The sequence below is a fragment of the Sminthopsis crassicaudata genome, chromosome 3 (genome assembly GCF_048593235.1).
Source record: "Sminthopsis crassicaudata isolate SCR6 chromosome 3, ASM4859323v1, whole genome shotgun sequence".
NCBI lineage: Eukaryota > Metazoa > Chordata > Mammalia > Dasyuromorphia > Dasyuridae > Sminthopsis > Sminthopsis crassicaudata.
In genome coordinates, this window is record NC_133619.1 from 64,261,181 (window position 1) to 64,278,344 (window position 17,164).

The 17,164-nt window shown below is 38.3% G+C and overlaps 1 protein-coding gene across 1 annotated transcript in view; it reads left to right on the top strand.

Annotated features, from left to right (window-relative positions):
• The window catches only part of TNS1 (tensin 1), a 229,240-nt gene that overhangs the window by 121,747 nt on the left and 90,329 nt on the right, over positions 1 to 17,164 (top strand). The window contains 6 exon segments of the mRNA XM_074298731.1: positions 8,087 to 8,199; positions 8,440 to 8,500; positions 9,074 to 9,149; positions 10,320 to 10,470; positions 11,190 to 11,255; positions 12,839 to 12,955. Of these exon segments, the coding sequence (XP_074154832.1) occupies positions 8,087 to 8,199; positions 8,440 to 8,500; positions 9,074 to 9,149; positions 10,320 to 10,470; positions 11,190 to 11,255; positions 12,839 to 12,955 (584 nt within the window).

Here is a 17,164-nt window from a genome sequence, read left to right on the forward strand (position 1 = left end):
GCTGAACTTTATTGCTTTTTGTTAAGCTTTATTTTTAAAAATTAACTAGCATTTATTTTTTCCTACCCTTTTCCTGAAACTCCCCAAACTCTTTACCAAATATGCATTGTTAAGCAAAACACATTCCCACATTGGCCATGTCCAAAAATGGATGTCTCATTCTGCACTCAGTTTTCCTTTTTTTCTCAGTCAGGAGGTGGATAGCAGACTTCACATTACTTCTCTGAAATGATAGTTGATCAGAATTCTTGAGTCTTTCAGAGTTTGTTTTTACCATGTTTTTATTGTGAGTGAGTGTGTGTGTGTGTGTGTGTGTGTGTGTGTGTGTGTGTGTGTGTGTATCCATCCTTTGGTTCTTCTCATTTTGTTCTACAACAGCTGAACATTAAATGGCAAGGCAGAACTTCTGCCTCCAAATCCTTGAGTTTAGCCTGTTAATTCAGTCTTTGTATTTAGAAAAAAAAAGACAAATGCATTTTAATGGAAACATTGGATTTAAAGTTCAGTAGTTCTAAACTTGAATCCCAGCTCTTCTATGAGCTATTTTGAGTAACTCACTTAATTTCTTTGGGACTCAGTTTTATCACCTAAATAACGGGAATAATAATGCTTGAGTATTATCCACTTGTAAGGGTTATTATTATAGAGCTGATACATACACAGCTCCTTGAAAACTTTGAAGCACCATATAAATTACAGCTAATTCTGTCATTTACTAATCTCTGCTGGACTGGTTGGGTATTCAAGCTACTTCAAAAAGGTGGACTGAAGTGGGGAAGTGACCATCCCTTCCCAACACGGGGGGATAGCCAGGAAGGAATAAGGAAATAAGATCAGCATGCTTTTGTTGGGGTGGTGATGGGGGTTGGGAAAAGGGAAATTCTTTTTTGAGCAAAGGCTCTGGCTAAAAGCCACCAAGATAGCAGGTGCAGATCAAAGAACAGTTTTCACATTGCTCAGTGAGGAGGGGACTGGGTATGTGCTCTGGTCATTTCTTTTTCATCCTTATCAAGATAGAGCCCTCACAATCAGTGGTGTCCTTGAATCAGAGGGACAGAGCAATAAGCAGAATGGTGGATTATTATATGGTTTGGAAGCATTCTGGGTAAAAATCAGATCCCACAATCACACAACCAGGGGCTTATTCTGTAGAGATCACACATAGCATATACTTGGTGATGAAGTGTGAGGAGCTTTCTGAGTCTGGCTTGGACTCAGAAAATGTGCTTTGAGCTAGTTGATAGCTGTGTACACGTTTTAAAATAGTTTTAGTTATCTAGGTGCCATAGTGAATAGAGTACTGAGCCCGGAATCAAGGAAGCCTGAATTCAAATATGACTTTAGATACTTACTAGCTGTGTGACCCTGAGAAAATCACTTAATTGCTCTTTGCTTCAGTTTCCTTATCTTTAAAATGAGTATAATAATAGCACCATCTCCTCATCTTGTCGTGAGGACCAAATGAGCTAATATTTGTAAAGTATTTTATAAACCTTCAAACACTATGTAACTATGAATCTGTTATTCCTGATCTGTAAAATGGAGAAAATAATCCTTACATTACTTATGCCTCAGGGTTGTTGTGAAGACTTGATGTAATAATATCTATAAAGTGCTTTGTAACTGGAAAACATTATATCAATATAAGCTTTTGTCATTTGTGTGCTATATGTCTTCCTATTCATACTGCCTTCATGTATGTCTGAATCTGGTTATGTATGTACTTATGGCCGGAGGTAGAAATGTACCTTTGTCTATTTATTATATATTTTACTTTCCTGCCTTCTTTCTAATTCTCCAAGGTCTCTGGGTCAGCTGTAGATAAGGAGAGAAATATTGCCCAAGGAGGGCCTGTGCCCACAGCTCCCCTGTCTGTCCCCCCAGGGCTCATTGTCCCCTGTACACACACACATCCTGTTGGCACGATCTGGGGTCCTGATAGGGATCCAGCCACTCTGGATTTCCTGTCAGCTGGGTGGGCGAAGAGCAGAGAAAGGAGCCTGAATAGGGCAGGCCGGTGCCCATCAGATTACCCCGGCTCAGTAGCCAAAGGCAGTCACACCCAGTTAATGGACCAGGTGCCCCTGCTCTGTGTGTCTGAGCCCTATAACCAGACCAGTCAAGTAGCTTGTGAACAGAGGAAGAGTAATCATCTAGGTCATTCACTTAGTGGACTTCCAATTCATTCAATAAAGATTCACTAATTAACCAATTAGGGTAAAGTACTGTAGCCACATCCCTGCATCAGGAAGAGTCCTGATCTATTCACCTGAAGGATCTCTGACTAGTAGAAAAAAAATGAGAATTACTATTTCACAATTTATTGAAAGACGGAGAGAATAGAAGAGCTCACTGTGCTTGAAGTTTTTTGATTAAGAAAAAAAAAGGATTGAACTTAGAAAAAAAGTGCCTTACAGTCTCTTTTACATCAAGATGTCTCTCGTACTTCAAGATCATTCTGGATTCCTTGGAAAATGTTACAACAGAAATAATCCTGTTCAATGACCAATAAAGGGAAGAACATTGCAAAAGTTTTAGAATGATATACTGGGATACATGGCTTTTAGACTTCTCTCCTTGCCTTCTCCCTCATCCTTCCCAACTTTGTGTAGACTTGCTGGTATGCAAAGTCGCTGGTTCTCTCCAAGCCTTGATTTACTTCTTCTACCTGGGCAGATTGGAAGTGATGCTGATCTTCCCAATCGCTCACGGAGATGTTGAAGAAAGATTTTAAATCGCATTTAAGGAACAAGGATTATTTAGTTTGGAGAAGAAAAGACTTAGTGGGGAAGTTTATGCACCATCGATCCTCTGGTCAAGAAATTCTATGAAGAATTCAATAAGACCCTTCAAATCAAATCACCACGTACTCTGATATTTGGTGCCTTTAGTGTAAAGGTGAAAAAAAGGTGAGGATGGATAGAAATATATGGGAAAATGTGGTCCCAGAGAAAGAAATGACTGAGGACAGAGACTTGTTAGATTGGTCAGAAACCTCATACCTATCTCTTATCAATATTTAAAAATATTAATAATAAAAATTTTAAAATAATAATTAAAAGATGATTATTAATAAAAATATTTTATAAAAGAATCATAAGACACTGGGCATGGTAAGCATCACATCACAAGGAATAAACTTGTTTCCATTCCATGTATAGGAAAAGACTTATTTCTGATGTGGAAGTTCTCCCAGAGTTAGCTATCTGTTCAGTCAGACCAATAGGACTTCAGAGCTAAGATTAGAATTTATAATAAACAAGAAGAAAGAATAATAAGAGAAAAAGATATGGCATATAATTTAGAACATTTAACTCTCAATTATTTAAAAACATTATTAGTATAAAAAAAGGATATCAGATAGCCCAATGACACTGATAACTCTATCCAGGAGTTCAATTAATTGGTATAACAAATAGACCGAAAAAGTCCAGCAAGCACCTTAGTCAGCAAACATTTAACTTACTTGCCAAATGGAAAGAGATGTCTGCCAAAGGCAACATTGGGCTAAAATATAAACTTGTCTGTAGAAATATTATGAAGAAGGATGATGTATACTTATGAACAGTATCATTTCATAAAATAGAGAGAAGCAGCAGAGGGTAAGAATGATTTGAAGAAAACTTGGCAAAATGTTCAACTAAGCAAAGTCATCCCAATGACATTTAAAGTCAAAATTAGAGAGAGGACTATAAACAGAAAAAACATGGGAAAGACTTAGAAAAACCATTTCAAAAAACTGTTTATTCCATCAAGGATAGTGGCACCTCATTCTTTGAAGTGCTTACAGAAGAGGTAGAAACCATCCCAAAGTGATATATATGGGAAAAATATCTGGATTGGATTAAATACATATAGAAGAGACTTATCCTAGAGGTGATATCATTGTGGGGAGGTTTAAGATATAAAGCATTTTAAGGAGGGAAAGATATCAAAGGTGTGAAAAGAAATCTTTCCTGTTAATAAACTAAAGTACTCATCCATATGCTTACCCTTCTGTCTATACAAAGTCTTTATGAGGGGCATCTTTTATGAAGGTAATAGTAAGCAATGACAAAATTTTTCAAAAGCTATCCAAAAAAGATCCCATATTTACTATTTCACAATATTGAAAGATGGAGAGAATAGAAGAGCTCATTGTGCTTGAAGTTTTTTGATTAAGCAAAAAAGGATTGAACTTAGAAAAAAGGTGCCTTATAGTCTCTTTTACATCAAGATGTCTCTATACTTTAAGATCATTCTGGATTCCTTGGAAAATGTTACAACAGAAATAATCCTGTTCAATAACTCTGGTAAACATTAAGTAAGATACAAAAGGAGGATGTATGCTTTTTTACATGCCTACATAATACACACATATCTATATCGATATTTATATATAGATATACATATCTCTCTCTATAAAATCATTATGATGGAGGAGATTTAGGGCATAACAGGTCAAACAAGGATTCCATGTGGATGACAGCTATAAGAGGCTCATGTTTGAAGATGATATTGTGTTACATCAGGCCTCAAGACTTTGCAGAGACTCCTTAAAAAAATCTGTAATTATCCACATAGGAAAGACCAAATTGATAAAAAAATATCTATTGCTCATATTTCAATATACATCTGAATGGACAATCCATAGAGCTTTTCGACAGTATGTTCTTTTGGAAAAGACAAAACAGGTGGATAGTGAACTTGGCGTAAAGTTGAAAAGGAAAGGAGAGAAGTCTGAATTGCTTTTGGGAAATTGCAAAACAATTTAACTACTCCAAACTTTCTCTAACAGCAAATACCTGCCATTTCAATACAAGCATTTTACTGATATTGCTATGTGGTAGCAAGACTTGCATCACTACTGCCTTAAAGAACTGAAGTTAATAATAGGGAAATGGAAAGGGTATTAGTGAGCAAGAGCATATTTTAACAATAACTAATGAGGCACTCCAAAGAAAAACAGGGTAAAGGATATCATAAAAGAAATAGATAGAAAGAATGGACAGAGTTGACAGAAAGAAAAGATATATCGAACACATGTTAAGACTGAGAAATGAGATATAATAGACTTTTCTCCAATTCCTTATTCAATTCTGTAAGAGTGTTTAGGTTTCGAATAACCATATTGATGGATTTTGATTTCTAATCTGTCTTCTAAACTCTTCTACTTTATGGGTCAATTTACCCCGTTCACATTCACAGTTATGTTAGCTAATTGTTTATTTCCTTCCATTGTATTCTTAAATACTTTTTCTTCTCTATATTTCTTTCTTTATGTTTATTTTATTACATTTTCTTTTTTACCTTTTTACTGTTTCCTTTCTACTTTCTAAGTTTAAAGCTTGTTTTGCTAATGACCTGTTTCTTCCCAAATATACCTACCCTCTTATATTGCCCTTTATTATTTTATTATTATTATATAATTATTTTACTTTATAAGAGACCAGTCATGAAGTGAAGTAATATGTAAAAATACATAAAAACAAGCATATCAACAAAACTTAAAGTGACACATATACAACAAGAGTGAAGGATAATGTCCAGAGTGCTTCATTAAGCTTTCTTTATATTAGGAATAAGTGGGAAAAGCTTCCATTATATTGGGTGGACTTTTTGTGGTGAAGTTTCAACTTCAGGACCAGAAAAAGAATCACACAGGATAGGCAGGAATAGAAAGGTTGGGATTTGAATTGTTGAAAGGAATTCCTTTTCAATAAGGGGATGGAATTATATAGATTGATTCAGTGAGATCATAGTTGCATTTGAGTATTTGAATATTTATAAGGAAGAACTTGTTAAGAATTAGAGTTATCTAGAAGTAAAACTGAGAGCCCTGTGAGGTATTGGCCACTGGAGAGGGAAACAGGAAAAGGGAGGGGTGAGTACTCAGGCACAGGCTATATGACTATTTGTGAGGGTTATTACAAAGGGAATTGCATTGGGTGGAGGGTTATATGACCTCTAAAGTTCTTCCCAAGTCTGGTAGAATAACCTCCTGAGACCTTGTTATCCCTTTCCCTCCACTGCTAAATATTTCGACGTACCTTCACTTCCTCATTACCCACTTCCTCTCCATCCACTCATAATCTGGCTTTTCCCCCCAGCATTCTATTTGTCTTGCAGAAATTACTGTAGCACACTGATGACCAACTTCAGTCCTTATTCTCTTTGACTTTTCTGCAGCTGTTACTTCTTTTGATTTTTCTTTTTTCCTCAGCTTTTATGCAACTTTTTACTTTGGTTCTCCTTCTACCTCACCGACTAATCCATCCCTGTTTCATTAGTTGTTCTTTTCTCTTTCCAACATTCCAGTGTGAATGCCCCTAAGATATGACTTCTACCTTCTCTTCTTTCTCTGTAGTCTCTTTTATTCTTGTAGGATTATAGATTTAAAGCTGGGGGAATTTCAGAAACCATCTGGTCTAAATCCCATATTTTAAAGACAAGGAAACTGGCTCAGGGAACTTAGTCACGTTCAAGGTCATATAGACATTAAGTGACTGAGGTAGGATTTGAAACCAGTTTCAGTCAGTTCTTTTTCAGTTATACTATGCTGGCTGTAGTTGTCACTTCTATAAAAATTATTTAAAAAGTTTTATATGAAATTCTTCAGAATTCAGTTAAGATGCTTTATTTTACATCACTGTCTTTTGCTCATTCTCATATTCCTACACTTTCCTATTTCCATGCCTTTGTAAAAGCTGCTTTAATTCTCTTTGTTTGAAATGTTTTCTCTCCGCCTAAGAGTGTAGGCTCTGAAGTTAAAGTTGTGTCCAGCTCTCTGTGACCACAATTGGGGTTTTCTTGGCAAAGGCACTAGAATGTGTGCCATTTTCTCCTCCGGCTCATTGTACGGATGAGGAAATTGAGGCAAACGAGGTTAAGTGACTTGCCCAGGGTCACAAGCCAGGAATTGTCTGAAGCCGGATTTGAGTTCAGAAACACAATTCTTCCTGATTCCTAGCCCAGTGCTCTGTCCATGGCACCACCTAGCTGACCCTAACTTTAACTTCTAGTGTTAGAGGGACCTTCACGATCATTTAGCTTAATACTTTCATTTATAAACAGGCAGACTTCTCCATGATGTTAGCTCCAGATCTAAGTGATCCCTCCCTTCCTTCCTGAAAGTCCCATACCATTCATTCTGCTCGACCTTTCCCATTAGTTTAAACCATTTCCAAACGTGTATTATAGGGTGTATTTGAGAGCGTGAGAATTTGAGGATACAGGTTGTATTTGTCTTAATCCCAAGGCGTGAGACAGTGACTAATACATGGAAGGCTTTCTGTACATTTGTTGATTTTTACTGAATACTAAGGAAATGATGACATAGAAAAAGTATTTCAGGATAGGCCACGAGGGGGCACTGGAAGTTCTCTTTGTGGGTATAATGTTTGAGGATGGATCACTGACTGCTTTGGACTGGCCTTGTGATCTATGGCCTTCTTGATCCCGTGTCTCTCTGTTGTAGAGTGTGAAATTCTTCTTTTAGACCAGTTAGTCAAAGGTCCCCCAGTTCTTAAAAGATCTCTAGGGAAAGAAAAGCCATATCTTCCCCTGCCAACTAACCCCTATTCTGAAAGTAAGAAAGTCAGTGACTCATCTTTTTTTTTTTTTTTTTTTTAAACATTATCTCCCATCCTTTTGCTCTGTTTTCAAAGTGTGTACATGTGTATGTGCACGGGTGTGTATGTTTTGTGTCTATATATGGAATGGAGTGCTATCAGACATCAGAGATTTAAAGCTTTCCGTTAAACACTTCTCCCTTCCTTCTTTTGCTCTTCAGATGGAATCATCCTCTTCCCCAGAGCCATAACTAGACTTGGTAACTAGGGTTTTAGATTACTGATAGACAAGGACTGACTTTCTGGGTGATACTGTTCTTTGTGCTGTCACCCCTCCTACCCTTCAGGTACAAGAATACTTAGCTATGGTATTCTTAATTTTTTTTTAATAAACATTTCTTCTAGTGACTAATCCTGTACTCTGTAGCCCTATTTCTACTATGTTTGAAGAGTGAGGGGGACATTTGTTGGACTGTCCTTTGAGTAGTTCTTCCCAAGAAAGACAATGCTGAAGGGCCGATGTCTTCCTCTTGCAGGTATGTCCATTACTTCAGTGGGCTGCTCTCTGGTTCCATCAAAATGAACAACAAGCCCTTGTTCCTACACCACGTCATTATGCACGGCGTTCCCAACTTTGAATCTAAAGGAGGTTAGTGGCTGATAGATTAGGTTTCAATCTTTCCATCTTTCCCATTGCCTCAATTTCCCCTGCTTTCTTTATCCTAATTTGTTACCTTTTTTCCCCTTTTTCCATCAGCCTCCTTCCTTTTCTTCTCATTCCTTCCTTTTCCTATTTATGCCTTTTCTGTTTTCTCTTTGTTTACTTTCCCATAATTTTTCTGTCCTCTCTATTTGTTGAACATCCTTACTTATTTGTTGCTTTTTTCAGGTTGTCGACCCTTCCTCAGGATCTACCAGGCCATGCAACCTGTCTACACTTCTGGAATCTAGTATGTATCTTTTCTTCATGGAGATAAGCATCTTAGCCCCTGTCTCTTCTAGAAAGGGACAGGAAGCTCTACTTTTTCATCACTAAAGTGCTAGATTTTAAAAGGACCTTAAAAGAACAGTATACTTTAAACATAAATCTGTACTCTTTTTTTCTTACTTATGTGGTTTGAGTAGTTGTCAGTACTGTATATTAAAATCTGTATGATCTTCTAAGAAGTTGTGTTGTGGGGAAAGGAGGCAGGAAATCTTGCTCTTGTACTAAATTTCTCTATCTTTCTCTCCATCTCTCTACTTCTCTCTCCATCTCATCTCTCTCTTTCCATCTCTCTACTTTTGCCTCCATCTCTCTCTCTACTCTCTTCACCTCTCTTCCCATTTTTCTCCATCTCTGTCTGTCTTTTCCCTTCCCTCTTTCTTCTCCATCTCTTTCTCTACTTCTTTGTCTCTCTGTCTCTCTTCTTCCCTCTCCCCCCACTCACTCACTCTCTCTATCTCTGTGTCTGTCTGTCTGTCTCTTTCCATTTCTCTCTTTACTTCTCTCTTCATCTCTCTCTTTCCATCATATCCCACAGCAATGTTCCAGGAGACAGCCAGGGCAGCCTCTGTATCACCATTGATCCTGGATTGCTTTTGAAGGGAGACATCTTGGTAAGGACCATTTCCTTTTGGGAGGTAATCCCTCCATCCTTCATGTCCTTCTGTCCCTCTGCTGCTACCTCCTTAAGAGGAGATGAAGAATTGCAACAACCATAGACTCCATACATGGGCAGGGCCCTGTTGATGTCACATTCCCCACCTTTTCTCCGTGGGTTCAGTCCCTTTCTGTTATTCCACTGGCAGGGCAATAAAGTACAAAGAAGCCTGACAAGCAATTAAGAGATCAAGCCGTAGTTCAGACTATGCTCCTTACTAGATATAGATACAAAGTGAGAAGCAGCATGGCCTGGTACTTAGAGTGGGGCTTTGGAGCAATAAAGACCTGGGTTGGAGCTTTGCCCCTGACATATCTCGTCTTTGTAATTCTGAACAAGTTACCTGACCTCTTGGGATCTTAATCTCCAAGCTTCAGAGAGCGTGTCATTTTGCATCAGTTAGAGGTAGTTTCTTATTGAAAACCCCTTATAGAAGAAAATTACAGGAGAGAGAGAGAGAGAGAGAGAGAGAGAGAGAGAGAGAGAGAGAGAGAGAGAGAGAGAGAGAGAGAGAGAGAGAGAGAGAGAGAGAGAGAGAGAGAAAGAAAAATGCTTGTTGGAATTGTACAGATAACCATGTCCTTGGGCAAGACACTTAACCTGGTTTAGCTCTTCTATAATGGGAATAACAATTGTCTTGCCTATTTTACTGAATTATTGAGAAACTCAAATGAGATGTTTCTGAAAGTGCTTTGGAAAAGGTTAGATATTATACACATGTAAAAGTAATATATTTGTTTTTTGTCTGGAGAGACTATAACTTCTCATCTATGTTCTATGATCCTACGAGACAGTATCCCACCTGTAATTTAACATTTTTCATAGAAGATCATGGGATAATAGATTTAGACACAAAAAGGATGTGAGGAACCATTTAGTCTAATTCCTAATTTTTTCGACCTGGGAAACTGAGATCTTCAGCTCCAAATCTTTCTACTGTATCATGATATATCTTTTTTAAAAATAATAATTAAAGAATTAGTTTCCATTTCCTGCTATTTAAACCCATTCTAGTCTGTGCTGAAGCCTCGTAGGATGGAATTTTGTCTTTGTTTTTGTATTTTGTTGGTTGAAAGTATACCTGCAGGATGAGATCTCCAAGAGATTTTTGTCTGGTGGTAGTGAGATTTTCCCTCCTAAAATTGGAGACTGTTACCACTCCAAAAAGTTCCGAAGCCCAGCCCGGGATGTCATTTTCCGAGTTCAGTTCCACACCTGTGCCATCCATGACCTGGGAGTCGTTTTTAGGAAGGAGGACCTGGATGATGCCTTCAAAGGTAGGGCTCTTGGGAGTGGGTCATGGGAGGAGGGATAGAAAGACACTTTGAGATGAAACTCATTCCTTTTCTAGCAAGTTAATCTCTTGCTATGTTTTCCTGATTCACTCTATTCCTCCTTTCCTATTGTGCTTTTTTTTCATTGCCCTCCTTTTCTCTCCCCCTTTGGGACTTCTAGCTTTCAAGCCCAGGACATCGGATCCGCATTCACTATTTCAATCCCCTTCCTCCTCCCCCATGTCTATCCCTTCAATACCTGGAATGAAATCCTTAGCTGAATGCTAAGTTGGTGCCAGGGAGAGTATGGTGGAGAGCTGAGGAGAATGATGGAGAGATGCATGATTCAGATACTAGGAAAGGAGGTGATTTCCAGGGTGTGCTGGAATAAAAGTCAAAAAGCAGCAAAAGCTGAAAACCAGGAGTTGATTTAGTCTTTTGTTGATTGTTACATCCTAAGAAAGTGATGGAGAAAATATGAATAATATAGATTAAACTTAAAATATGTGGCAAGTTCATTCTTTTTTTTTTTCTGGAGTTCCAGTTGCTAAATATTTACTAGCATGCCCCTGGGTGATCCCCATCATTTTCTTCTGGACCACATGTGTGCAAGATGCCTTTGTGTGCTTCTCAAGATGCATCTATACTGAAGTCAGAGGCTAAGACTTCTTAGAACCTTTTCTGAGAGTTGATGGAAGATCTTTTTTTTCCTTCTTTTCCAGATGATCGGTTTCCAGAGTATGGCAAAGTAGAGTTTGTATTTTCTTATGGCCCTGAGAAAATTCAAGGTATAATCTCCTTTTATTTTCCACCCTACCTATGTTCTCTAACCCTTTCCTGTGACCCAGTGCAAGATATCTATGTTCAGAAATCAGAACAGCAGACAAATATTTGAGTATTAAGGTGGATTCTAGCTTTACTGATGAGAATTAGTAATTGAATTGTGGAGAAAAAATAATTCAAAAAGAGGTAATATAGATTTCATAGATAGTTAAATCTGGAAAGTCTTAGAAACCATCTAGTTCAACTTCCTTAGCTCTTAGTGTTTGGCACATCATAGGTGCTTAATAAATGTTTATTGACTGACGCATGAGAAAACTGAGATGTAATTAGTGGTAAAGCTAACGTACTAATAATCCAAGATTCATGACTCCCCATCCAGGGCACTTTCCACTATCCCATGAGTATAATATTGGAGTAATAAATAGCAAAAGAACCATTGAGTTCTTCTCCTATTGTAATCAGTCTCCTCATGTCAGAATGAGATCAGAATCCCATGTCCATCTCTAGACTTCATGGCTGGGGGTAGAGGCTAGAGGAAAGGTATGAAGATAGTGGAAAGACAAAGGAATAATATTTATGAGAAGAGAGTAAAGGAAATTGATTCAACCTAAAGATGAGAAGCCTGATTAAATGATAGCCTTTTATAGAGTTGCTAGACAGAGGATGATTACCTGATATTCTCAATTCATGGAAGAAGGAAAATGAGATGACTGTAGATCGAAAAAAGGAGTTAGTGTAGCTTGAAGGACATCAGAGGTGATTAAGCACTAACTGAGATCAAATTGTCTTCCTCTGTGAGAATATATTTGGACTGGGAATGCCTCCTATTAGTCTGGGCTGAGGGAGAGAGTATCCTAATAAGGGAGGGGAGGAGTGAGATGATCTTTAAAGGGCTTAAATGCATATATACCATTATACTTTCTCTGACTTTATAGGATTTCTTAATGTGGGGTCCATGAAGTTTCTTTCTTTCTTTTTTTTTTTTTTAAAGAAAATTTTGATAAATATTTCAATATAATTGGTTTCCTTTTATAATTCTACGTATTTTATTTTATGCATTTAAAAGAGGTCCATAGGTTTCCTCACACTGCCATTAGTTGAAAACCTCTGTCCTAGGCTGGTCAGTAGATCATAGGTCAGTTTAATTTAGCATTTCTTGAGAACTTTCTTCATACAAGGACCAGCATTTTTCTCTCACAGTCTTTGACCTAGTCATTTATAGCAAGACTCTTCCTAAACTCTTTTTCCCTAATTCCAGTGGGAGACTGTTATAATCTTCTGGCATTTTCTTGATTGTTTTAGAAGAGGGAACAGAAGTAGGAATAACTTATCTGCAGGGAGGGCTCCAAGCTTCCCAGAGCTTCATCTTCCAGGCCCGGTTGTATGACCTGGGTGTAAATCTCATCAATAGCTTTAGGGGCTAGACCCTCGTCCCTGGGATTATCATTCTCACAGGTAACTCATTTTCCTTCTTTGTGACCTCAAGATAGGGTAAAATTGATTAGAGACCTTCATTAGGGGGAATACTAGAGTTTCCTCTTTTATTCTAAATGTTTACCCTTTTTATTCCCTTTCCTCCAACCACCAGGAATGGAACATCTGGAGAATGGACCAAGTGTGTCTGTGGACTACAACACCTCAGACCCTCTCATCCGTTGGGACTCCTATGACAATTTCAACATGCACCGAGAAGATAGCATGGAAGGTAGGTGGGACTGGGGCTGCTTCCATCAGTCTGTTGAAGGAGGTTTGTGATGTAGTCTAAGCTGGAGGAAAAGAATACTGAGGTTATCTAGATTACATGGTTTTCTATGGATTTCCATCTTTTTCACAGTATTTAGTGAGCCTCAAAATATACATTTAGTACTTACATCTGATATGTGGTCCATGAAGCAAGGTGACTCGGAAAGTGATTCTGATTATGCAGGACAGGAAAAAAGTGAGAATGGAGGAAGAGCAGTTGGAAACATTACCCTCAGGTTCAGCATTGGGTGGTCCACTGTGTGTTATGGATGACTTCCGGGGCCCACAGAGTTGGAAGGAATGTGCCAGGCAGGGGAAATGCCTTGTTATTTTGACCTTATTGAAGAAAATGTGTACTTAACAGAAAGAAAGAAGAATAAATCCCATCGGGATATCAAGCGAATGCAATGTGAGTGATGATAGAGCTCAAGGAGAAATAGTTACTGAAAATGGGGCTATTCTAATATAATTAGGATGATCTCAGTTCAAATATATCTAGACACTTACTTAGCAGTGTGACCTTAGGCAGATCATTGAACCACTTGAAGCCTTAGTTTACTCATCTGTAAAATAGGATTAATTGTAATACCAACCTTGCAAAGTTGTTGGGAGGAAAAAACAAAACAATATAATATAAACCTCTTTGAAGACTTTAACACACTATATAAATGTTAGCTATTGTTATTGTTAAGCACTAGATTTGAAAGTGGAAGTCTTGTTTGTCAAAGAATAAAACTTTGGGATTGGAAAATACAAAAAAGAAGTAATTAACAGAATTGAAACTCAACATAAATATGGAGATAGAATAAGAGTTATGGCAGCCTTTAGTTTTAAGTCACTAGGCTGAAACAAACTACATATGAAATAAAAATGACTAGTGACCAATGAGATTGTTGAGCTTCTGTTAGTGATCTTTGAAAAAATCAGAAATAGAATTGGTGCTATAGAACTGGAGAAAGACAAATATTGTCTCAGTCTTTTTTAGAAAAGAGGAAGGAGGCAAATCTGAAAACTAGGCCATTGCATTTGATTTTGATTTCTGATAAAATTCCATTATTATTAAAGGGATGGTTATTGGATATCTACAAAAGAAAACAGTGATCAGAGTATGGTTTTCTTCAGAAGTGAATCTGCCAGCCTAACATTGTTTTCTTTTTTGATAGTCACTAGACCAGGAAATCAGAAGAATGACATGGAGTTAGTTTACTAAATTTTTCTGGGGGGAGAAAGTAAAAAGCATTGAAAAAGATTTCCATATACTTGTGTGAGTCAAATGGATTAGACAGTAGTATTCTTAACAGATTCACCTGCTTGAATGGCCTGACCCAAGTGAGTCACTGATGAGTAAGGCAACTTGAAGAATATTTACTAGGTGAGGTCCCCAGACATCTATTCTTAGCACTGTGATAACCAAGGCATTTTTTAACAGTGACTTAAATGGTTATCAAATTTGCTGATGATCCAAGGCTAGGAGAGACAGCTAACATATAGGATAATAGAATCTCAAAAGATCTTGATAGATTAGAACATTGGGACAAATTGAATGAGAAAAAAATTTAGTATGGATAAGTGTGAAGTCTTATACAACCACAAGAAGCAAAAGATGGGGTCATCAAGACTAGATAGTAATATGTCTGAAAATTTGTGGGAGAGAGCAGTCTAGCATAATAAGATCCAACCAAAAAAGGTAATGTGTTCATAGGCACGGTACCCAGGAATGTAGCAGTCCTGCTCTCTCTGGCCTGTACCAAACCACAACTGGGTTTCACATTTTAGAAAAAGTATTGATAAACTTTTAGATTAAAATAAAGGATATTTAGACTGAAAAATAGCTGGCTTAGGAGAGTCAAAGTTGCTGTTTTCAAGTGTTTGAAGCACTCTCTTCCTGGAAGAGTGATTGGATTTGTTCTTACAGTGGACAGAATTTTCCATCAGTCTGTTAATTAATTTATTCTGTTAATTAATCTAAGCTTGATGTGAGAGCCGGGTCCTCCAATGCTTTCTACTGGATATATACCTTTTTTTTCTCCTGAATGTGGAACTGCTTTTCTGGATCTCTGCCCATTTTATGAGAATCTTTATGTAGATATATCTGGTAGCAGCTATGGCTCTATTTCTCAGGACACATCTTTACTTGGATTCCCTGAAGTAAGGGAGAAAAGAGGATTGAGGTGGGGGAAGGGATAGAAAATAATCATAGAAAGGACTGGAATGAGGGGCAGTGAAATCAGGAAATAGAAAGTTCAGGTGGGCTGTGAGGAAGGAGGGAAGAGAGTGGGAATGCGGGAATGAAAAAGAGATGCTATAGAAGTTTGAGAGGAATACCAAGAGAGTAGAGAAAAGATGGTGGGAGCTCAGCCTTTGACCTGCTTCACATGCACTGGCTTTCCTTCTCCTCTTGTTCCTAACATCTGAGGATGGGGAAGAGGGAAGGGAGAAGGGAACAGATGGACCCCTTTGGCTATTGTAAAGGTCATTATGTTCAGAAAAGGACAGAGAGTCTCCTGTCTAGGGATATAGGACCTGGCTCAATGCCCAAGGGGCCTGGAAGAGGGGACAGAGGCATCTAATTGGAGAATAGGGTGGGGAGAGCATTTCATCTTTCCTTTGAGGACAGGGTGGGGCTGGCCCGGATGGTGGAAGGAGATTTGTAGAACTCTGTGTCTCCATCAGAAACCTCCTCTTAGTTCCACTCTCTGTCCTTCAATGTGGGCATGGAAAACTGGGCTGCTCGTGAAAGGTTCTGAATTCCAGGCAGGGGCAGGAAAAATCAGAGGTCTGAGGTTACTCTCTGGGACAGGTGGTGGTGGTGGGTAATGGTTAAAAGTAGTGACCGCTGTTCCCATCTCCATTACTCACTCATAGGAGTGTAGTAGAGCTGGGGACAAACAAAGAAATAAACAAAGATCCTTAGAGACTAGTGAGTCCAGCATAATTTTTTTTTTTATTAAGATAAGAAAACTTTTTCCCAGGATCATGAAACTAGACAGGATTCAAATTCAGGTCTTTCTAGTTCCGAGTTTAGAGCTCTACTCCACTCCAGCTTTCTGCCTCGATTCCTGGCTGGGGGAAGTTATCATAGAACGCTGTTTAGCCTTTTTAGTCCCTTTTTCCCTCTGCCCTCACTCTCAAGTCTAGAATCCTGGAGTACAATCCCTTGATTTCCAAATCTCTGAGGATCTCAAGAGGTTCAGATGCTTGTATTCTCCTGTGAGCTCCATCTTTCTCAGCGTTGGGGCAATCCCTTCTTCTCTGATGGTTGAATTTCCTTCTGTATGGTGTGTGTATAAGGTTGATGAGGAAGAAAAGGGAAAGGGCAGGATGTGTCAGGGATTAGTAGTTTAACTTTTAGGGAGAAAAGAAAAGTGGACTGAAGATGGAGACTGTTTGTAGGTACTTGAGTTTCGGTACATCATAAAGTAAGAGGAAAAGTGACTGTTTTGATCTTTCTCTGTGGTGTTCAAGGAATAAGAAGCCAGGGATGATCCGAAATCAGATTCTGCCTTCCCCTCCTAACCTCCTTCCTTTGTGAGATGATGAAATTGAGACCCAGGGAGACTCAGTAATTTTTGCCAGGGTTATTATACAAGTAACCAACTGGAAGCCAGGCTTGACAGCTATGGCCTCTGGCACATACTTTTCCCATCTAAGGATCAGACAGGCTTCTGCTTAGAAGAGATTCACAGCAGAAATTTTGGATGTTACAGAAGCGAGAAAGGGCAGGTCACTCTAGATAGCTCTCCAAAAAGTGCTAGGTGCTGATCTCTGTTGATAGAAGGGCTATTTCCTCACCTGGAGTTCTTTATTCTAGTGATGGCTGGGGTGGAAAGAGTATTCCCCCAATCAGATTAAAATGTAGAAGAAATATTTAAAAAGATTTTAAAATACAATAGAGCATAGATAATGTTAATATGTGATTTTCTAAGTAAATAAGCTTAGGCAGGAATCCTTATGTATAGTTTAAAGGTCCCTTTTTGTACTTAAGTTTAACTAAGTTGCTCTCTACTAATGAAATCATTCATGTGGCAAAAATGGAAGAAATCTAGCAAGTCTTTTAACATAAATTCATTCTGATTTGGGGGCATATTGCCATGCTCCCCAACCCTCCAGACTAGGGACAATTTTTTTTTCCAATCTTGCCATAGAGAAGGTCAGTGGGATGGTGAGTCCA